Source organism: Mytilus edulis, chromosome 12 (genome assembly GCF_963676685.1).
Source record: "Mytilus edulis chromosome 12, xbMytEdul2.2, whole genome shotgun sequence".
In the NCBI taxonomy this organism is placed as follows: Eukaryota; Metazoa; Mollusca; class Bivalvia; order Mytilida; family Mytilidae; genus Mytilus; species Mytilus edulis.
This window is the reverse complement of record NC_092355.1, coordinates 63,103,702-63,127,990: the sequence shown is the minus strand read 5'-3', so window position 1 is coordinate 63,127,990 and position 24,289 is coordinate 63,103,702. Positions and strand designations below refer to the sequence as shown.

Here is a 24,289-nt window from a genome sequence, read left to right as displayed (position 1 = left end):
TATATGTTACATTAATGAAAGAAATATATATTTATATATATGAAACTTTATGTATATCTATTAAAAGTTAAATACAGAATATTAATTAAATAAAATTCTTGGCTGCATTGTTACACTTTATTTTATAATTACTTTTAATTACTGCATGTTGATTGAATTTTGATTTCTGATTAGGTATAATTTAAATTTTTTGATATCACTGATTGGTGTATGAATTGTCTTTGATGGACTAATATAGTAATTCAATTTAGTGCTTTAAAATATTCATTTAGGAAATATATGTGTGCGAAGTGCAGTTCGGAATTGATCTTGTTATAACTGTTAGTGAATATTTTTATATTGTTAAAATGTATCAATTAAAGTTAACTATATAAATAACTTAGTCTTTAGTTGTTTCATGTCAAATACTTTGTAGTCACAATATAGTAGTCCTGAAATTTACAGGAACTTATAACCTAGTAGCAGCTAGCTGTAGACAACATAATACATCGTAAATATTCGGCGAAATTGTAGCCTGACTTCAACATATTCAATTAAATACACACAACACAACGCTATAATAAAAAATAAAAATCAGGGCGAACATACCCGGGGCGAACAGGTATCAGGGCGAACGGTCTCAGGGCGAAAGGGCGAACAGTAACTAGGGCGAACAGAAATCAGGGCGGACGGACCCGCCCCCCCCCCCTCCCCCCCGCCGATTTTTCTCTCTCAGTAAAATGGCTAAAAATGACCCGTTTTCCTTCGAGATACTATATATGTTCCTGTTTGAATCAACTAATTTTGATTTTTGGTGGCTTGAAGTTTTGGTAACAAGATAACTAAAACAGGTATTTAGTGTGACCTATTTCCCCGCCAATTTATGACTGTTTTTGTCATGTGATCAAGTTGTCTCCTCTTTGTTTACAAGGCAGATGGTCTCCGCAGTACATCCTCACATGACACTAATACGATGTCTGTTGTCTCCGATGAAACCCCTATAATATATTCCCAATCACATGTAAAAAATGACTACTCTAAAGGAACAGGAGCGGTACTGAAACCTCCTTCAGGTAATCAAAGCAAAACGTTTACCCGTGGCGATCAGTGCCTGCGATATCCGACCCCTAGAAAGCTGCGAGTACAGTGGCATCCTAGTCCAAATAATTATGACATCTTGAAAGGCTATTATATTTTTGGTCATTGACATACATCGTCGCAGGAAGGTGTTAAAGCAAAAATTTTAAAAGGCCTTTCAAGTCGTTATAATTATTTTGACTACTGTGGCATCAATGTGTACACTCCCTATCGGTTTATAGTCGTCGTAACGTAAAATTGGCACCATGTTTTTTGTTAAAAAAAATTTAAATATCAGCCGCGTTTACTCAAGATGATGTTTCTATTTAGCGGAAGTAAAAATCCTGTCCAAATTAATATCCACTACTGTCCTACCTTTTATTGTGTTTGCACTGTATAATCCTGACCTTCACATTTTTCAAGATTTATTTACATTGTATAACCGCCATCTTGGTTTCTATGAGGGTCCCTTATTCCCTAACATTCGTTACTCTCTGGTAATATCATTGCCATTGATGATACAATTTCCCATGCTTTTTACGTAAAGATGACGAAAAGCTCTGAGAGACACAAGAAAATGGAGAGCACGTGGAACTCCACGGCAAGTGACTTCCGGTAACAACAATGTCTGATTCCACCATACAATATGATCTTGGATTATATGAAGGTCAGGATTATACAGTGCAAACCAGTGGCGGATCCAGACTTTTTCCTAAGGGGGGGCACGCTCCAGTCATGATTCAATGATTCCCTATACAATCAACCAAATTTTTCCCAAGGAAGGGGGGGGGCCCAGGCCCCCCAGGGTCCCCCTCCCCTGGATCCACCTATGCAAACACAATAAAAGGTAGGACAGTAGCTGATTTTTGATTTTTGGAATGATATTTGATTCTGCTAATTAAAAAACATGATCTTTAGTAAACGCGGTCAGAAAATTTTGACAAAAACCATTGTGCCAGTTTTTACGTGATGGCGACTATAAACATATTTTCGCTTGTGGTATTAAACTGTATTTTGCCTCCGAATGACCTTTTGACGTCGAGCAACAATCCAGGCCTCTACAATAACTTTCTTTTCAACTTGTCCTGTAGGACAAGTACATACCAAAATTTACTTGTCCGAATGAAATTGTTACTTGTCCAAAAAATTTCTATTAAAAATAACCTTTTTATATTTTTAGTTGATTAAATGAACAAACCGAATTCAAACAAAAGACAGGATTTGATGTATTTCTTTTGATTTGAAATTCTTTTCAAAAATATGAGTCAAGTTCAACTGAATCTAGTCACGTCACAGGACTTAGGTTCTAGTTTTTCATCAATGCCAGTCTCATTAGACTCTAAACATGAGGCATCATCTGATAGGCCTGTACACTCATTGGATTTGTATAATCCTGGTTTTTTTTTTCAGTTGAAAAAAGTTTATTGAAATGCAATCAATAAAAAGAAGATAAGGTCTGATTGCCAATGAGACAACTCTCATCAAGAGACCAAATGACACCGAAATTAACAACTATAGGTCACGATATTGTCAGTATTGTTTTTTTCTACTTATAATCAAATATGAATTTGTGAATTTAATGGTAAATAAAAAACAAAAATTTTGTGAAAAAATTACCAGTATGGTATTTGTTATATGGAACAGAATAAGGTAGCAAAACGAGGTACTGATTTGTCCTGGTCCCAAATGTCTCCTGCCTTGTCAAACTGTCTATCAATCATGTCAATCATGTCTACTAAATATGTCTCCTACGATGCCAAACTGTGAGTCAACTGTCTATTAAACTTGGAGCTAAACCTGTCGAGGTGACGAATTGTCCTGTAAAGTTACCTTATCTACAAAGCGCATCATTGATTCGGATCAGTAAGACTGGTTTCCGAGAATAGTATACCTTTTACCTGTTAAAAAGTACCTGACAAAGAACCAAATTATCGATTGCAACAAGTAAACATGTTGAAGAAAAAGGTTTTGCATTTGAATAAACAGAATGCAGAAACATGTCAAACTAATGTTTGTTTTCTTGTTTTTTGTTTATCATTATTGTTCATCAAATAAAATTGAGAATGGAAATGGGGAATGTGTCAAAGAGACAACAACCCGACCAAATAAAAAACAACAACAGAGGGTCACCAACAGGTCTTCAATGTAGCGAGAAATTCCCGCACCCGGAGGCGTCCTTCAGCTGGCCCCTAAACAAATATATACTAGTCCAGTGATAATGAACGCCATACCAATTTCCAAATTGTACACAAGAAACTAAAATTAAAATAATACAAGACTAAGGCAGCAACCATTTGATTTTCGAATGTAGGAAAAAAAGTCACAGGAAAAAAAGTCACGGAAAAAAAGTCACGGAAAAAAAGTCACAGGAAAAAAGGTCACAGGAAAAAAAGTCACAGGAAAAAAAGTCACAATATATATTTTTGTATGAAATAGTCATATGGTCTGCACATACATGTATAAACAGGAGAAACATTCCCAATTTGTATTTTTTATGGAAATGGTCATAAGGCCGCATATATATATATGAATATATTGGGAAACATTCCCAATAGATATTTTATTTGGAAATAGACATTTTTTAATTCATTTTATACGACTAGCTTTGGAAATTTAGATATAAATTCAAAACATTTAAATGGAACATGTACATGCTGGTGTACTATTGATACATGTTTTCAAGGATTTGTTGTAATTATTTTTGTTTATATCTCTTATGAAAGAGATATGAGTTTAACAGCAACAATTTTCTTCATTTTGAATACAGTATATAACTTGACCACATGTTTTTTTTATTTTTATAAAGATAAGTATTCTGTAATTTAGTGTTAAACAAACAACTCATTGCCATTAATAATAGCTTAGTATTCATATATATAAATTTATATGTCTAGGGACTGTTGATATTGATGTGTGGCTTCTTGTGGCACCTTTCCCCGGGTGCCCTTCCCCCTTTAGGCCAACTAAAATTAATTAGTAGATTTTCATCCAAATTTTTGAAAAACATGGGGTGGGTGGGAGGATTTTATTTTTTAAATTTTATTTCATATGAAACCCTTGTCACAAGTTCTGCATACCGCGGGGTATATGCTAGTGGAAAACAAGCTTGTATAATGTATATACATGTTGTATAAGGAATCTGACACTATTTTTTAAACTCTTAAATAAAAATCCCTGATTATACATGTAATTGCCGCTTTAGAAACCTATTTATAGTATACATCAAAGGGAAGAGAAATGCTCTCTTCAGTTGGACTAGACCTACACCAAATTTATTTTGCTTTCTATGCAATGGTTTGTAGTCCACATAAAATCAATAAAATGTATTGGTACAATTGTATGTAACACAAGTATTATGAGTACAAAATAAAATGTAAACTCAGTGTGGAAAGTAATTATGATGTAAAACATGAACTTAACCAAAAAGTAGTTGTTTAATGACTAAATTGAGGGTGTTGGGACAGTTACAGAGGGTGTTTGCTGTTTGTCAACAAAAACAACAGCCATGGGTAAATATAAGGGAATTAAAATGCGTGTTTGTCGACTTTTTTACTCAATATACGGTGATAAATCCAACAAATTCGTGCTTGTGTCAATTTCTTTAATCCAGTCATGTTTTTTGTACCAATTTGTTCTACGATTCTTGCGCTTTGGATATCATTCACAGTCTAAATTTCCTGACACAAAGTCATCGTATAAATAAAGAAAAAAAACTGTTTTCGATTCACTTGTGACTACCGCAATTTGCGTTAAATGACAAGGCGTTTTACTCGTTACTCGAATATTTCATGCCCTTCTCGTTATCAATCTCTATTCTCGGTAGATGTTGTCATAATAGAGCAGCAGAATATGTCGACTCAATCATATCGTTATTAGATTACTCAAACGAAATTTGAAACAGGAAGTGTTGAATGAAACGAAATTATCGATGGTTCCCGGTAACGGACATGATATAATCCGGAAATCGTATTTTTGTTAAATAAAAAAAATCGGGGCGGGCCGATTTCAGAGGGGCGGGCGGGGATGAAAATCTAGCAATTAATTTTAATTGGCCTTATAAACCTTTCATTTCCTGTCTTCGTATGAAGCCATATCAATGAAATACAACTTACGCTCAATATCAAATTAAAGGACACAATTAGTTAAAAAGTCAATTTTGAAAAAAAAGAACATTATTTATTCCAATACATTTTTATAAGTATATATATAATTCCTTTATAGTTTTTAAAAATTAACCACTAACATAACTTAAATAAGTAATCCAGTACAAATATATTATGACTTTTTTTCAATGCATTCAAAAACTCCAGTTTAATTATTTATTGCATACATGTACATAGTGACTTTTTCACATGCATTCCAACATATTTCTGACAAATTAGTTTACTTAAACAAATTGTGACTTTTTTTCCTGTGACTTTTTTTCTTGTGACTTTTTTTCCTGTGACTTTTTTTCTTGTGACTTTTTTTCCTGTGACTTTTTTTCCTAGGGGTATTGTGACTTTTTATCCTGTGACTTTTTTTCCTGTGACTTTTTTTCCGTTTACCTGATTTTCTGGGGGGGATGGGGGGGGGGCTATGGTTTTTTTTGGAAAAAAAAGTTTGTTTCCAGTTTTTGGAGAAAAAAATAATTTGTTTTTGATTCTGAGAAAAAAAAATTGTTTGTTTCACCCTCAGCTGCCACTATATGTAATGTTAAAATTGAAAGAAAAAAATTGTTTTTGACTTGTCGCGAAAAAAATAGATTGTCTTTCGCCGCAGGCGAAAAAAAAAGTTTGTACAGAAAAAAAAACCATAGCCCCCCCAGAAAATAATCAAATGGTTGCTGCCTAACAAAGGCCAAAGTTGGATTAAAGTTATTTTCTGCTGAATAATTGTACTTGTCCCGACGGACAAGCTTGATACAGCTTTTACTTGTCCGACCTTTTTTCCCTCTGGTACCGGACAATCGGACAAGCGTTATTGTCGAGGCCTGCAATCACTTTTTAGTTGTGACGTCATATGTTTTGAATTATGAACACAGGCACTTGCCTCAGATTTTTTTTTTACTATATACCTTAATATAACACAATTAAGGTACTTAACTTGCCTTTTCGAAAGATGTCAGGCAGTGAGGAAATTCCCTTACATGCCACTTTCTAGGCTGTCAACCCCACTAAAACTTATAATATATATATTCGTAAATCTAAATTGATTTATCTTTACAATGGTGTTTAACACGCCTACATTTGTTGTCGGAACATCCGTAGAAATTCTACCCAAGTATGTCAATCGTATTAACTTTTCCAACCGCTGAAAATTTGGCAATACATGTCTTGCAGTAAATGATTAATTATAAAAACTGTTTCAGAAAAAAACTGTTATTTTTTGTCTGTAAAGAACTTATCACTCAGTTACTAAAATATATAAGATACCGTGAAAAAACCTTACAAGTCTTATTTGTGGTATGTCTAATAAGTTATGAGTTTCCTTTTTAAGATTCAAATTTTCCCATGACGTCAATGTCATTCAGACTTTATTTTCAGATTTTACAAATGAAAACAAGATCAGGTAACTCCGAGAATTATTTAGACTTTCCCATAAATTGACCAATCGGCAACCAAGATATATACATATGTAAGTAGATGTGACGCGTTTATTGCCAAATCATCAGCGGTTGGCAAAATTATTACGATTGACATACTTGGGTAGGATTGCTACGGATGATTCCGACAACAAATGTAGACATGTTATACACCATTGTAAAGATAAACCAATTTAGATTTACGCTATAACAAGTTTTAGTGGGATTGACAGCCTAGAAAGCGGCATACAATGGAATTTCCTCACCGCCTGACATTTTTTTGAAAAATGCAAGTTAAGTACCTTGTGTTATATTAAGGTATATAGAAAAAAAATATTCTGAGACAAGTGCCTGTGATTATGAAGTCAAAGTTGGGTCTCACTAACTAGCGACAAGAAGGGTCAAGAAGCGACAAGAAGCGTCAAGAAGTGACAAGAAGAATATTTTTAGTGACAAGAAGCCATTTAGTAACAAGAAAACTTTTCTTTTTATTAAATTTAAAAAAAAATAGGCATTTAGTCTTTTTTAATATAAGGGCAGAAATAAATTGATAATTTTTATTATTATATTGATAGATGAAGAAATTTATCATTTGTGAGGAAATGTTTGTGTACTTTTTATTATTATATTGATAGATGAAAAATTAAACATTTGTAAGAGCAAAGGAAATGCACACGCTATAAAATGAAAATAAAAACAAAGATTTTTCACCTTTCCTTTGAAGGATTTATTGAAACAAAAACATGACATATTATTTCCTTTCTAACTGTACAATTCATTTTTCCTGATAGGACCAACGTTAGCTGTGGCTTCACCCTAAGGTAATAGAACATCAAATGAGATTAACGAGGCGAGTGTCCCTAATGTTTTATTGCTACAATAACATCCAATTAACACCTTCAACTTTGTACACATGCCAGAATATACAATTATTGTAAATAGTGAACACCTGTTGAATTCTCAAGATTGTCATTGATTTCCTTTAATCTTTAAAAAATATGCATACACATGATAAATATCGTTAAATGAGGCAATTATGCTAAATAAAAAGATGAAAAAATATTCACATTTTAAGTATTAATGTTTTCCTCTTGTTTTATTTCAGTTCTTTGTATTTCACATTTTGTGTATGTATTTTCTGGACAATGATGCACAAATGATGCATTTTGCAAGTTTATTAAATATTGTACAAAGATAGTTTTAAAAACAAATTATAAGATAATATATTATTGTTTTAAAAAACAAGTAAAAGTAATATCATAATACAACAGGGTAAACGTAATACTTGCTGTTATACATAATAAAATATCATGTAAATAAATGAAGCAACTGAATTAGATCTATGTTTCTTTTAGCTCACCTGGCCCGAAGGGCCAAGTGAGCTTTTCTCATCACTTAGCGTCCTTCATCGTCGTTAACTTTTTACATTTTGAACTTCTTCTAGAGAACCACTAAATGGAATGAAACCAAACATGGCATTTATCAGGTGCTGACCAAGTGTTGTTACTTTGTTGCCGATCCATCATCCAAGATGGCCGCCAGCGGGGGACTTAGTTTAACATAGGACCCTATGGGAAATGCATACAAATGTCTTCTTTTAGTGAACCATTGAATGGAATGAAACAAAACATAGCAGGAATGTTCCTAATGAGATACTGACCAAGTGTTGTTACTTTGTTGTCATTGAAACATCTAAGATGGCCGCCAGTGGGGGGACTTAGTTCAAGATAGGACCCTATGGGAAATGCATACAAAAGTCTTCTTCTAAAACCACTGAATTGACTGAAATCAAACATAGCATGAATGTTCCTTTCCTAATATGGTGCTGGCCAAGTGTTGTTACTTTTAGCCAATTTTTTTTTTTTTTATTTATTTTGCATATTCTTTTAATATTTATTTGGAATAAGTAATTTTAATTAAAAAAATGTTTTCTTGTCGCTAAATAGTTTCTTGTCGCTTCTTAACGCTAAAATTCTTCTTGTTGCTAATGAGTGAGACTGGTCAAAGTTTACGGGAACCTGTGTGATGTTATGTAATGCCACAGTAATGGAGGACAAATTTCACTATTGTATATTTATACGACAATTATTTTTATAAGAACATTAATCAATCCCCACCCAACACAAAGGGAATGCTAGGACACCGGGAAGTCTGTTATGGTGAAGGAAGCCGAAGTAGTCTGAGAGGACCACTGGTCCACTCGGTGGAAATGGACAAACCAGAGAGATTATCAGAAGATTGATCTCCAGGTCAAAGTAGGGGACTACTTTGATCCCTACTTTGACCAACCGAGGCCCCCAATTTAGTGCTCATTCTAGTTTAAACTCCGGTCTGGGTACCAGAGATGTGTGTGAGAGGGTGAAAATTACCCTTCTGATGTGCTGATATTTTTAGCACCCAGAGTGAGAATAGAACTCGGGATCTTCAGCACTGTAGCCATCATGCAGTCTTAACCACTAGACCACATACTCACACAGTTTATGCACAGGGGTTTGTTACCATTGCCAGGTTTACTATCCATACGAACCCCTAAAAAAATGCATGGGTTTGTATGGATAGTAATAGTAAACCAGGCAATTGTAACAAACCCCTGTGGTTTATGACAGTAAAATTATTAATTTATGTCATATATGTAGTCGATGTTATGTAGCAAGTTTTCATAAATCTGTTAAGGTAGCACAATACAAAGATTTTTTTACCTTTAAAAAGCTGTAACTTTCTTATGAATGCATAAAAAATAATAAAAGAGGTATATATAGATAGATTAAAGATTAATCTTTTATATGAATGCAATATTTTTATTATGCAATCATTATGTAATCAATTATCATCATGGGCTTCAAAAGGGTGTCTCAAATTGTCCCTATGGGATTCCATTCTCTCATAAATCTGTAATTAGTGTAAACATCCTAACCACATAAAAGAAGATAATGTTTTATTAGGTGTAAAATTTGTTCTATACATTCTATCTGAAATCTGAGACACCCTTTTGTAAATAATGGCCATAGAAACAACATATAATAAAATCAACCCTCTAGGGATACCTATATGCAGAAGCTAATTTCATTTGAAAGTGGAAATTTGGTAAACAATATTTTAGACACAGTTAACATCATAATTGGTTACATAATTGTTGCATAATACTAACATTGCATTAATTTGAAAGAGTAATCTGTTAGCTATCCAAAACTACCACTTTTATAAATTTTCAAGCATTATTAAGAAAGTAACAGCATTTTAAAACTTGGGAGTTGGAGTTATGAGACCTTTGTATAGTGCTACCTTAAGTTACATACAATGACATAAATGCTGTGCCACTGACTGCCTTAGAGAGGTTTGGTCTAGTCATGCTCCAGTGATTCCCTAAATAATCAACCATTTTTTTCCCTTAAAACAAGGGGGTATGCACCCCCTAAATCTGCCTCTGCTTTGAATACATCAAACAGCAAACCAATTGATAACATTTATTATGTATTCTAACTGCATTTTAACTTACATGACTTTTTCTACAGAAACTGAAGTAACCATGCAGGTGCTGATTTAATTTCAACCCCTTTTAATTTGTACCTATAGCTGAGCATTATCTGTTGCTCCAATTATTGAATCATGGTTATCCTTCACTACAAAAGTCAAAAAGTCTGAAAAGACCAGTTTTTGTCTTGATTTGCATGAACTTTTACTTGACATTCTCCAAAAGTATGACTCGTGTCTTAATTTTTCTTGACAAATTCTCATTTATATCAAATTTGTATGAAATTTACTCGACATATTCTTGACATTCTGAATATGGTCTTAAAATTTCTTGACAAATTCTTCACATTTGAATACTGTCTTGAAATTTCTCGTCATATTCTCGACATTCTTATTCTTTCTCAGTTTGGCTTGACATATTCTGAACATTTTGAATTGTGTCTTAAATTTACTTGAAAGTTCTAAGTTTTACAAATCATGACCAATATTCATAATATAACTGTAATCTTTATTTCTTTTTCATAATATACTGTTGATTTTAAGTTACATTGCTTACAACAAATATGAAAGTTGGGCATGTAAAACAATTGAAAATTTGGGTATTTAAATAGTTTCACAAATGCAAATACGGCTACGAAATCTAATGTATAAAATAATTTAAATGAGGGTGTGTTGATATAAAACAATTTAAATGTGTTTTTTGGTAAAAAATACAAATTTTGATTCCTAAATCTCAATTATTAATTAAATTATTAAAACCAATCATATGGTAGACATATTTCACTCTACATTCAATATATCCAATGTTAATATTGTAAATAATTATTGTACAAAAATGTGGTTTATATAAATAGCAAATTATGATGACATAAAATCATTCATTTAACAGAAGAAAAATTTGTGTAATGTCATCTGTTGGAATATATATATTAAGTATTATACATGGACAGGATGTTCCCCATGAAATTAAGTTATAACACACCCCAGAATACACGCAACTGTCAAATAGAAATTACTGATTTACCTGTAATCAGCCATACAACTATCAGTTGACCTGCCATAAACATTTCAAAGATTAAAAGAAAATTATTATCTACTCCAGGAATAATAATAAAAAAAGTATTCATAATGGGTCCCATCAATGATTTCTATTTACTATTCAAATTTGAGTGTTGAATTTGATAATTTTTAATCAATAATTTCATTGGTCTCAAACAAACATACATAATATAGATCTAAACATTTTTTTTCTTTTCAGGAAGGAGCCCGTTATCACAAATTTTTGTTGATAAAAAATTCTTTGACTAACACGAAAGCCCCCCTCCTCTTTTTTTAGCCACACAAACCCAAAAGATTTCATAAACCGTTCAGGCGAAATTTATACTGTTGAGATAGTGTCAAGACATATTTAATACTGTCAAGAATGTGTCAAGACATATTCAGACAATATAAAGAATGTCAAGAATATGTCAAGACAAATTCAGACATTATTAAGAATGTCAAGAATATGTCAAGACAGATCGAGACAAATTTAAGACAGTCAAGAATTGGTCGAGACTAATCCAGACTCTTATCAGATGATACAGGAAGTGTCGAGAAATTTTAAGACAATGTTGATACTGTCAAGACACTTGTCAAGAAAAATCAAGAACCTTTTTAGACAAACTAATACTATGTCAAGAATTTTCTAAAATTATGCAGACAAATTAAGAATGTCAAGTAAAAATTTATGCAAATTCAGACAAAAACTGGTCTTTTCAGACTTTTTGACTTTTGTAGTGCTTGTTTTATGTTACGGTCATCTTGAACAAAAAGAATGATAATTAAAAACCAATTGTTCAAAGAACAATTGAAGGTCTTTCAACTAATAAAGATCTATTTTGATATGAAAATATTAAAATTCAGTTAAAAATGTCAGTTCCTATGGCTTTATGATGTATAAATATGAATTTAAAGCAAAGGTCAAAATCTAGAACGTCCAATTAACCTTTGACCTTGACCTCAATTTCAAGGTCATAGACTAAACATCTCGAATCAAAAGACACTAGTTCCTTAATATGTATGGTTCATGAGTAATATCACTTTACGCATAATTCTAAATATAAGAGGGGCGAAAACTCCCATTTATTGTCTACGCACCCTTGCAACCAAAATTTATAAGTTACGACATGTCGCAACTTACAATTTAGTAAAAATAATTTGTCGATATCTTATAAGGTTAATGAAAATAAGTGAAAATAAGCCCAAATCGAAATTTAGAATATGACCTTGACCTTTGACCTTGACCTAATTTTCATTTTTTTGGACCAAGGACCTCAATCAGGCGAAGAATATAACGAGCAATTTTATAAAATAAATTTGTCGTAATCTTTTACGGTTGCGAAGGAGTTGTGATCACAAAGAAAACAGTGTTTGGAGAGATAACTCCTACAAAGAAAAGTATTCGGTTAAGCAGGGTAAATTTCAAAAGCGCATAAACTGTTCGATATCATATACCAAATATCTAAGCAACATATTGCGAAACAAATGTTTATCGCAAGAACAAAATTTGGCGGGAAAAAAAAAATAATCAGAAGAAAAACAATAGGTCTTTCCACAGAAAAGTGAGTGGAAAGACCTAATAAATTACAGTCATCTTGGCGATTTTTTTTTTTTTTCAAATTTAATTTCCTGTTATGTACATATTCTCTGTATTAATTTGATGTTTCCATGTAAACCTTTTAAGAATTTTATAATATCATACCAATGTAATGCTTTCATAGAATATAATCACTTTTAACAGAGAATATTTATTCTAACCCAATTCTGTGTCCGCCATATTGGGATGACTGTGTACAATGTATATATGATATACATGTATGACAGTTAATGAATGACAGTCATGACAGTAGACTAGTAATTAAACGACAGTAGTAATTCTAGAATATTAATGGTACATGTACTAATTTATCAATAATTATCAACAATTATGCTATTAGCATGATCAGAAACCATTTTAACATGTTTAATACATTGTATTATATCACGACTTAAAATTCAGAAATTATTGTGAGGACAGTGAGGGTATTATTAATGCGAATAATGTGACTGTGTGAGTATCACAATAATATATGAACTTACATTCTAACATCTGATGAATACATGTGTATACTGTACATATTGTTTAGCTGGTTATTTTAGCAGAGTGTAAATTTTCTCTTTTTCTGCGAATAGCACAAAATCGCCAAAATATATTCTGCCAATTTAAAGGTGCACATGCAAAGGTATTGGTAAAAGTTTGAATCCAACAAATTATTAACCGCTTAAATACATGTTAATAGTTTGTATACTTTATATTCAATGAAAATTGTGAAATTTTACAACTTCGAAAATCAAACCCACTATACAGTATCTACAACTTTCTTCTGTTATCACCACAAAAAATCTTGCATTTTTATCCATTCTTCAAAAATTGCAATGATATGCATGCACAAATTTCTTAATTTACAGTATATACTATAATTATGATAAGTATTTGACAATGGTTGCAAACAGGGAAACAAATTATTATGTCTCACTGGGAAAATATATGTTATCTTCATACATTTTCATATTATCTTTTTTAATACCGGTACTTTTTGGTTGTCATTTGTATTAATTCGGGATGTCATGGTAATTTATAATTTCAGGAGAATGTTTTGGAACCAGACATTTCCTTGCCTTTATGGCCTTTCTAGGATTTGTAAATGTCTACTGCTTGAGAGTCAACCTGAGTGTAGGATTGGTTGCCATGGTGAATGACACGGGTACGACCAAAAATACTACTGATGAAGAAGCATGTGCAGGCCCTGATTCTGGACAAAATACTACAGTCAAAGTGGTATGTATAAATCAGAAGAATAGTAAACCTTTTTAGTATAAGTTCATGTAGTATAATCATGCATTTGATATAATAGGAGATATACAGCTGTAATTTACATTTAGATGGATTTGGTTAATATCTAAACATAGGATTTCTATTGAATTTGAATTTGTATAGACAGAAATTTACATTTCATTCAAACATGTGCATGTGCAATGTACTTGATTTTATTAAAAGAAACATGGTGTATACAAGAATAATGTAATGTACCAAACCTTCTCCCTTTTTCTGAAACAATAGTTTAACATCATAACATAGAAAAACACATGATAAAATAGCAATTGGAAGGCTTATATATAATGTATAAACAACAAGCCTGGATATAATTCTTAATTGCATGGCAGTAGCAAATTTTAAAATGTAATTTTAAGAAATCAAATGCTTCTCTTTTTTAATTAGTATCTATAGGGCTGTTAAAACAGACATTAAATGCTTCCGTTCTTAAATGAGACATCAACCAAACAACAAAAATTACAAAAAAAAAACCAAACCAAGAGGTCTACACAGAAACTTTCATAAATGACAGGTCTCTCTACATATATATGTTAAGCTCTTTAATGCAATTTTTGTGAAATATTAGATAATCCAACGAAAAAGAGCTAAAAAGACTCAGATATGTATGTATACAATGTATCCTACAATTAAGTTATTTAGTATTCAAGAAAGTGGACTACTTATAGGTAACAAAAGGTACAATAAAGAACATGAAATTGAAATCAGTATTTACAAAATGCTCTTAACTTTCAAATTGTATTTGACAATATAAAAAAAGTGTGAACATATTTATTTTTTTTGTATTTTAGGGAGAATTTAACTGGGATCAGAACACACAAGGGATCATACTGGGATCATTTTTCTACGGTTACATCTGTACACAGATTATAGGTGGAAAGATGGCAGAGATAATTGGTGGGAAGAGAATGTTTGGTTTTGGTGTACTGTGTACTGCTGTACTGACAATGTTGACACCACTGGCTGCCCGAGCTGGACTCGGTTATTTTATAGCACTTAGGATTGTGGAAGGTATTGGGGAGGTGTGTGACATTATCTATCTAGGCTATGGAGACATAAAGGTTACAAAAACACATAAACCATTAGATTTTTTGGGCGCAGAATTAAACGTATTCAGAATTAAGCGTATAGCTAATCCTGATTGGTTGATATGTGCGCCCATTCTTATTAATTATAAGAAACTTTGAGCATTCTGCATTATACCAAAGAATTTTTTTTCTTAGCCCAAATGGAACTGAGATGTCTTGTCTTTGCTAGAATGAGGCTCATATTTTTAAGTGCAAAATTGATAGGTATGGGATATGAGTACACATTACACTAAGAAAAGCAACTTGAACCTTTATTTTTTGGACCAAAAAATACTGTCCTTATAACTGTTCTTTAATTTTAGCAAGGTTTCGTTACCTCAACTTTCTAAAGTCTGTATCTTGAAAAAGGCTATCATTGTCCCCTATGTGGAAATTAATTGTTTATTCCAATCTTAATGATGAATCATCAAGGGGGAAATTCACTGAAGCAGCCATTACATAACTCATGAAAACTTGTAAAGTTTACAACTGCATCAGTTTCTTTTCATATTTTGTTTCACATAACAAAGTTAAGGACAAATTCATTCTATTATAATTTGAAATTTTCACAGTTAATACAACATTCACAACAAATGTGAAAATTTCTATTACCTGAAGTATAAAATGAATATGAAAAATTAATTAAAAAAAAGTCCTGCTATTAATGCCAAAAACTAATTTTATTTAAAACTAAGTATTGTTTTATTTTTCAGGGTGTAACTTTCCCAGCTATGCATGCCATGTGGGGACAGTGGGCTCCTATCTGGGAAAGGAGTAAACTAGCAGGGTTTAGTTATGCTGGAGCCCAGTTAGGAACAGTGATAGCTATGCCTATATGTGGAATTCTAGCTGACTCTGATTTTCTTGGCGGATGGCCATCAGTATTTTATGTTTTTGGTAAGTGTTGAACAGTGAAGAGTGAGAGCCTAGCAGGTGTCATACCACCAAATCATAACACGTCACTTCCTTTTGCATATTTTTTCAGCTGATAAATATGAAAACATTATCTTAGAAATGATTCTAATTCATGTAATTTATATCTAGAAATATTAAGTCAATGGGAGATAACTCTACAATTAAAAACCAAGCAATAATTTCTGTTTTTGCCTTTCCAAAACAATTATCTCCAAGAGAGACTTGTGATTAATTTAAAAATATTTCCTGGCGGCTAGTTTTTATTGGTGGAGGAAGCCTGAGTGCCTGGAGAAAACCACTGACCTTCCATAGGAAAACTGTCAATCCTAGTCAATTAAGATTGGAGTCAAGTGCACCAGCAGGAGCTGGGTTCTAACTCACAACCTTAGTGTTGACCTAATAGTGACTGCAGTATAAATTACTTAGACCATTGGCCACCGATGCCACTATATGATAAATGCAGTAGATGTAATTGTAATATTTAAACTTGCATTTTGGAGTTTTTGTATGAATAAGGTGGGATTTTTTCTCAATATCGCAAAAACTAAAATTACATTTTGGTATAAAATTATCAAATTGCAATAATAAATACACGCAATTATTTCTTAATTTACAGTTATATATATACATGTTTCTCTAATTCTTCATCAATTTATCCCTTTCTGCACCCATTGTATAAAAACATTTAATCAACGTGTGGTTCGTTTGATCTCAGTTCTGCATTGGTTAAAAACCGATTATGATTTCAAATTTTCTTGTTTTCCTTTGAATTTACTATTGTGACAGCATGAAAAAAGGCGACTATGCCTGATGACGTCACATAGAAAGAACACATAAGTTTGCCTGGGTATTGTTTGAAAATCATTAGAGAAACAGATTCCACCACCAAATCTCGTGTAATACAATATTTATCCACTCTGGACAGTTAAATTTTAAATATTTAAAACGCTCGGCGAGGCTCAAGTTTTAAATTTGAAAATTTAACTGTCTCGAGTGGATAAATATCGTAACACACTCGATGCAGTGGTAGAATTTATATGTATCTGTTGAATATATTTAACATTTGATTATAAATTTCCAGTTTTACAAGTCCACTGCTCATTTAAAGTTGATCTGTTCACTTACAATTGTACAATTTTAGTAAATTTCATTAGAGGACTCTTACTTCTGACATATGTATCATTTGGTCTTTTGGCATGTTTGGTGGTTTGTTGTCACATTGGCAATCATATAAAATTATCTAATTTTTTGTACAGTGGATTAATTTATTTTTGTGGATAAGGGAAATGTTGCAATTTCTTTGATATTTGATTTCGTGGTTTGCCAAAGATTTTGTTGTATCAATGCCAATAGGAGATGTGTTCTTTGTTGAGCATTTGATTTGGTTGTTTTAACTTGTTTACCTATACCACCAAAATACATGAAAATGGTTTCCATTGAATAATAAATGCAGTAATACTGTTTTCATGTTAGATTATGATTTCAGGTGTATTAGGTTGTGTATGGTTTGTAGCTTGGATGTTGCTTGTACATGATACACCTGCCAAACATCCGAGGATATCTAAAGTAGAGAGAGACTATATAGAGAAATCTATAGGTGTCAAAGAGGTAGGTATTACAGATGTATTAGGCTGTGTATAGTTTTTAGCGTGGATGTTACTTGTACATGACACAACTGCCAAACATCCTAGGATGCCGGTAAGGCGTTTTTGTCTGTTCAAGCTAAATTTGAGTTACTAGTGTAATCATCAAAAATCAAAAACAAAAACAAGAAACTGAATCTCCTCAATATTTCCTTCAACTGATATTATTCAAAAAGAAAATCTACACGGGTATTGTAAACACATTACATTCAGCATGTTCAGATGGAAGATTGAAGGAAAAAAAACACTTTAAAAGACAATTTTTACATCAGACTGTTAGATTATGGTAAAATTTATGGCTATACAAAAGCGCCTAATATGAGCTCTAACATCCTAACCAAAGTCTCTCAATATTTCCTGATTTGTGTTTCACATTCTGTTCTATGCTTCTAATTATGTCATAATTATTATTATTCATCTTGATTTATGTAACAAAATATTGACTTGCTTATTCCACAGTAAATAAAATGTTGTAAGAGTTTTGTGTCAGTAGCTTCCATATAATTTGTATTTAAAAAGCAATGATATTTGCATGATTTGGAAATCTGTGTATATTTTTTTTTGTAAAAATCTACTTTTCAATATATTGCCATGCCAATTGAAAGGGAAGCTTGATAAAAAATTACATGCAATATCTTTAATGCCCAGGTGTTAATAATGAAAATGATAAGCATGCACCATTTTCTGTGCTGTTGTTTGTTTGTCTTTTTCATTTTTAGCCATGGCGTTGTCAGTTTGTTTTAGATTTATGAGTTTGACTGTCCCTTTGGTATCTTTCGTCCCTCTTTTCAAAGATCAAATCAAATGATTTTAGCACATTTGAAAATAATAATTATCAATGAAGGTGGTACATAACACTACAGGGAGATAACTCTGTGAAAATTAAATTAACATTTTAATCGCTTTCTATTTTTAAGAAATATTTCAAAGCTTCTTAATGATCAAAATAAGTGTGTTTGGTCAACTGATATATCCAAAGAACTGTTCCAATAAAGTGAGTGACTCAAGTTTTTGGAATTTTTAAAATCTGTCAAAGGATCAGAGTAAATATCTTGTCAAAATTTTATGAAAATCAAACAAGACAAAGTAATTTTTATCAAGGTGTTTGGGACCACCTTAATCAGAAACATTTTTTTACAGAGAATGCCAACTCCATGGTTAGCCATTTTGACCTCTCCAGCAGTGTGGGCAACCAGTGCAGCACATTTTGCCAACAACTGGGGATTTTATACAATGTTGACCTGTCTTCCGACTTATATGAAGGATGTACTCAAGTTTGATATAAAATCTGTAAGTTCATGTATGTAGTATTATGGTTAGAAAAGATAGGGAATATACCAAGGGGTCAACCAATGACAATACGTTGAAAAAAATATTGCAAAAATGCTGCCAAAAGATAAAACAACAAAAAATCAGACAATAATCATAAAAAACTACACAGAAAATTTAAGATTTTGAAAAAAATAATCATAGTAAAAGGTCAGGTGCTCTGGAAGGGCAATTTTTCCTTGCTCCATTTGTGAATCCAGTTAAGTTGCTCCTGTTAAGATCCATTTTTGAAATAATATCTGGTAGTTATGATGAGACAATATTCTATAAAATATTCAATGGATTAACAGCCAAACAACACAACAAAAACACTGAAGATATGGACTGCAATTTGCCAATTTAGATTTTGAAACAGTAAATTGTTGACATAATTATTTCGTAAAAATCAAAGCATTGTAGACAAGAAATTGAAGAATACAAGACAGATCTGGCAAGCACCCAAATTTCTTTCTTTAGAAAAACTGAATATGTTCCTCTCTGGAAATGAATAATTGATTGAGCACACACCTTAAGCAGTTAAAGAGCCTACAGTAGTTTACCTATTCATGAGCAAGTCTTATGTATATAAAAATCCATTTAAAATTATGATAGTGGTTTTCATATGTTTTCTTGTTTAATAAAATTCTATTTTTGTGGTGGTGTCTTTTTTTTCTAAAACATATGATACCAGCCAATTTTCAATACTCTAAAATTCAGAAATATTGCATGCATTTATTGTTGCAATTTTTTAAGGATGGATTTGTGTCAGCCTTGCCTTACCTTGTATGTTATTTACTTTTATAGGATGGTTTTGTATCAGCCTTGCCTTACCTTGTATGCTGGATGTGTATGAATATATCATGTAATTTGGCAGATTTTATCAGGAGCAGAGGATTTCTGTCTACTCTTAATACTAGACGAGTAATAAACTCATTTGGTGAGTATACATTGTAAATAAGGAATGGGATAGCAACCCAATAAAATGTTAGACAGAAAATTATCCAGAGAGAAACATATATGTCTCCTGGTCTCAGAAAGCAAGACCTAGGGTTTGCTTTTCCAGAGAAAGCTGTAAAAACAGTGTCAAGAATTGTTAGGTTTTCTTCTTAAGTTATTTTGATAGGATCTACTTGTGATACATCAATGATAGTTTGTATTAAGTTGCATTGATAACAGTTTAACTTTTTGACAACTACTTCCAGGCCCTTCCTTTTTGTTCATGGTCTAGTGACTTTGAATTAATTAGAAATTTTGGAATTTAAGTTTTCTGCAAAAGTCAGAATATCTGGATTAAAACAATTAATGTCTCTTCAGTGATGTTAGGAATCGAAACAGTATTTTGGAAGACAATATGATTTGCCTCAATTTAAGATAGACTCTTGAATTTTGAAAGAGTCGTATTGGGATGAGCAAATCATATAAACCTGAAGGCAAATATAATACAATCCCAAACGAAAAAAGTATAAAAAAGTCTAAATTGTTTCTACAAATAAGATACATATTCAATGTCATGTTTTATATTCCAGGTCTCCTAGCTCCAGCCATTCTAATGTCCTGTATAGGACTTGTAGGTTGTAATTATGTGGTAGTAGTTCTTATGCTGACCTTTGCTGTAGGACTAGGAGGATTCTGTATGGGAGGTTTTAATGTCAATCATTTAGATTTAGCTCCTAATTTCTCAGGTAAGATCACATTGAAGAGCACATTTCCACCTCTACTTTGAGCCTATGGTATAGATTGAGCAAAAGGACTCTTTTTTATGTAAATTCATTTTTCTTCAATATCTGACACTGACAAATGAAAACAATAATTTTTACAGAAATTGTATCTCACTAAAATGCCTCTTAAACATTATTGACTTTGAACTTTGCTTTCATTATAATGTGACCTCTATATATATTTTTTCCAATTTTTGTTTTTCAGTTGCTATGCTGTAGCTTGACTTTCATACTGTGCACCCTCATATTGAAAATACCTTTGCATGTATAATCATAACATCTCTTTATTTTCCAGGTACATTAATGGGCATTACCAATATGATAGCTACTATACCTGGGTTTCTTGGACCATATGTTGTAGGGGTTTTAACTAATAATCAGGTAAATAAACTCATCATAGATACCAGGATTAAATTTTGTATGTACGCCAGAGGCGCGTTTCGTCTACAAAAGACTAATCAGTGACGCTCGAATCCAAAAAAGTTAAAAAGGCCAAATAAAGTATTAAGTTGAAGAGCATTGAGGACCAAAATTCCTAAAAGTTTTGCCAAATACAGCTAAGGTTATCTATGCCTGAGGTAGAAAAGTCTTTCACCTTTACACCTTGCCAAATGTGCAGTGCAAAAGTGTTCATGTAGCCTGTTGCACAAAAAAAAGTTGAATTTTGAAAGAGTCGTATTGGGATGAGCAAATCATATAAACCTGAAGGCAAATATAATACAATCCCAAACGAAAAAGTATTTTCTTTTCCATTTTGTTTTGAGGTAGATATATTCAATTCAACAGTATAATCACTATAGTTTACATAGCTTATAAACTCTAATGCTATTAGGGTTGGTATGATCCATCTTTTACAGTTCTTCTATTAAAGCATACAAAACAAATAATTGATAAACTTGCTTGTTACATTTGTTTGGATGTTTGTTAACAACAGGTAGGTAGTCTATTTCAGTCTGTTTACTATTAACTGGAACATGATTGGACAATGCAATAAACATTAAATTCATTTCATGTCAATTCTTATTGTCCAATCAAATTCCAGTATATATAAAAACAGACAGAAACTCTGCCTACCTATTGTTTGCCAACAACCAAGCAAACATATCAAGCAAGTTGATCAATGTTTTGTTTTGCATGCTTTTATAGAAGAACTGTAATTACTAGGGATGGCAACGAGTACTCGAGTACTCGGGTACTCGATCGGAAGGCCGAGTACTCGAGTACAGTTTAAGTACTCGGATACTCGTTTGCCTGTTATACATCTTGAGATATTTCTCTTCACATTTTCACTCACTTGAGTTCCGTTTAAATATCCCCTTTTAATACTAAATAAAATCAGTGAACAAAAATAATATGTTTATCCTGATGCTACTAAGTTATAGTAGTACCAGCAACGTCCTTTCTTCCAAGGGAATGTTTTCATTTGCACTACTTGGAACAAAAAAATAGAAAGTCATACAGTCTTTGAAATTGTTGACAATCTTATTTCTAAACAAGAATAAAATCAAAGTGACCTGTGGTGAACCCCACGCAACTGATTAGAGACATTTTTAACGGTGTTTGGATACGGATCAACACCTTCATGGATTAATAATTAACCCATCACAAGCCGTAAAAACTTACCTTTGTTTGTTAATCAGGACTTCTCTTAAACGTGATTGGTATGAGATGTACATTAGAATTAATTTAATTACTCTGTATTTGAAACTTAACTATTATTGTTTATTTTTTATAATTTAAAGATAGGAAAAGTACTAGAGCGACATTCAAACCCAAAAGTCATAAAATAAATGGACAACATCATGGACATGGCTAAAAAAAAATAAAAAATATGACAAACGAGATAGTGAAAAAAAAATAAATAACAGAAAAAGATAAGACTGAGCAACACGAAAAAGCACAAGTAATTTGAAGTCCAATATTGTTGTTGGCAAATTAATGGACAAGTCGTATTATGAAAAATACCAAATCATCAGGAACAGATGATACATAAATTGTCTACTTTGTCGGACTTTATATGCAAATAATTTTGAGTTTATTGGAATTAGGTTCATGAACACGTACACAAACAATAATTGCTATTATGATAGGTTATTTATAGAAACAGTGGTCGGTAATTCATTGTTAAATTGACACAACAAACAGAGGATAAAGCTGTGTTTTAGTACGTTTATCTTTCGTTAATAAAAAGTAAGGACAAAAATACTGCATCCCGCCTACAATCTAAACTTTTCAATAGACGTATAAGATTCATCCGAGTACTTGCGAGTACTCGAGTATCATGACTGTGTATCCGAGTATTAAATTTCAGATCTTTTGACATCCCTAGTAACTACTGATTTATTATTTTCATTCTTTAATCCTCATTCAAATCAAATTCACTTTTTTCATGAATAAATGCATGTGAAAAAAGGCATTGCCAGTTGCCAACAACATCTGTCATCTTACAAAATACAAAGAAGTGTTCAACAATATTTCAATTTTGTAATGATATCCAAATATTAAATTTAGGCTGTGCTGGAAGAAAATTTCTGTATGAGCTTCATTTGTAACACTCCATGCCTGGAAAAAATTAAATACCCAGTCTTAAAAAACAACACAAAACTCATACTAAGCTTTTATTATATTTCTATAAAATCTAAATTCTTCAATTTCAGGAAACACGAGGGCAGTGGCAGAAAGTATTTTATATATCAGCAGGAGTGTATGTGGCTGGTACTGTTATATTTGTATTATTTGCAAGAGGAACAGAACAGTCATGGAACAAGCCAAATGGAGACGTCTCATTCCGTAATAACAGAAACGTTTCTTACTCGGTGCTAGAGGGAGATAATACAGCAAATGGTGCTATAGTTAATCGATAGAATTAATTTTTTAAAACAATTTGTATAATGCTGTGCTTATAGTCTACTTGCCAAAATTAAGTAATTGACCATGTAATTAGAGATCAATTTGTAAGAGTTGTTTCCTTAGAAAAGAAATAAACTATTGTAGAGCTAGTAAAAAAATCAAATTTGTCTGTGTGTGTGTTATGTATATTAGCTGTAACTTTTTCAAATCTTTTAGTTAGTAATACATTTATTTGTTTTGATTTGCTAAAACATGAGATATAAATTATAGTTATTTTTCAATACAAAATAAGTCATAATGCATGAATTAGTTTCAACTTTGCATGGGTAACTAGTCTAGAACAATTCTTCCTTTGAAAGAAAGAAAACAACTTATGCTAAAAGTTTGTAATAAAAGAATCAAATTAGTAATTGGCAAGTAGATTGTTTTTAAGTTGTATAGTTAAGATTATATATGAGATTTTTGTTTTTATTTTATTTTGATAAACATGTTAACTTGAAATGTGTGTTCAAGGTAATTAAATATTGCTGTCTGAATTTATATACCCATTCAATTGCTAAACATTTATAATTGTCATGATTCTTATTACCTGGTTAATGTAGACCAACTTATTTTAGTTAATGATATATATGTTTATATATATACAGTGATATTGTTTGCCTCAAATTACAGCCGAAATTCGGCCTTTTCCCCTAGAGAAAATTCCCAATTACTAAAAAAAATGGCTTAAAATTCCTCCCAAAAAGTTTCAAATTTTCCCCAAACAGTGATGGCATTGGTGTAAT

At 31.9% G+C, this 24,289-nt stretch overlaps 1 protein-coding gene across 1 annotated transcript; it reads left to right on the top strand.

The window, feature by feature from the left end:
• The first annotated feature begins 896 nt into the window (after positions 1-896).
• LOC139498918 (sialin-like) lies at positions 897-24,052 on the top strand. The gene is made up of 10 exons (XM_071287508.1): positions 897-1,052; positions 13,759-13,949; positions 14,795-15,025; positions 15,784-15,967; positions 17,472-17,593; positions 18,769-18,918; positions 19,741-19,873; positions 20,463-20,618; positions 20,950-21,035; positions 23,312-24,052. Exons 1-10 carry the CDS (start codon positions 953-955, stop codon positions 23,516-23,518), a joined length of 1,560 nt encoding a protein of 519 aa, XP_071143609.1. The 5' UTR covers positions 897-952; the 3' UTR covers positions 23,519-24,052.
• The last annotated feature ends 237 nt before the right edge of the window (positions 24,053-24,289 follow it).

Coding starts and splice junctions, on each gene's coding strand:
- LOC139498918 (XM_071287508.1), top strand. CDS start 953: ATGTCTGTTGTCTCCGATGAAACCCCTATAATATATTCCCAATCACAT. Junction 1,053..13,758: donor GGTACTGAAACCTCCTTCAG/GTAATCAAAGCA, acceptor TTATAATTTCAG/GAGAATGTTTTGGAACCAGA. Junction 13,950..14,794: donor AAAATACTACAGTCAAAGTG/GTATGTATAAAT, acceptor TTTGTATTTTAG/GGAGAATTTAACTGGGATCA.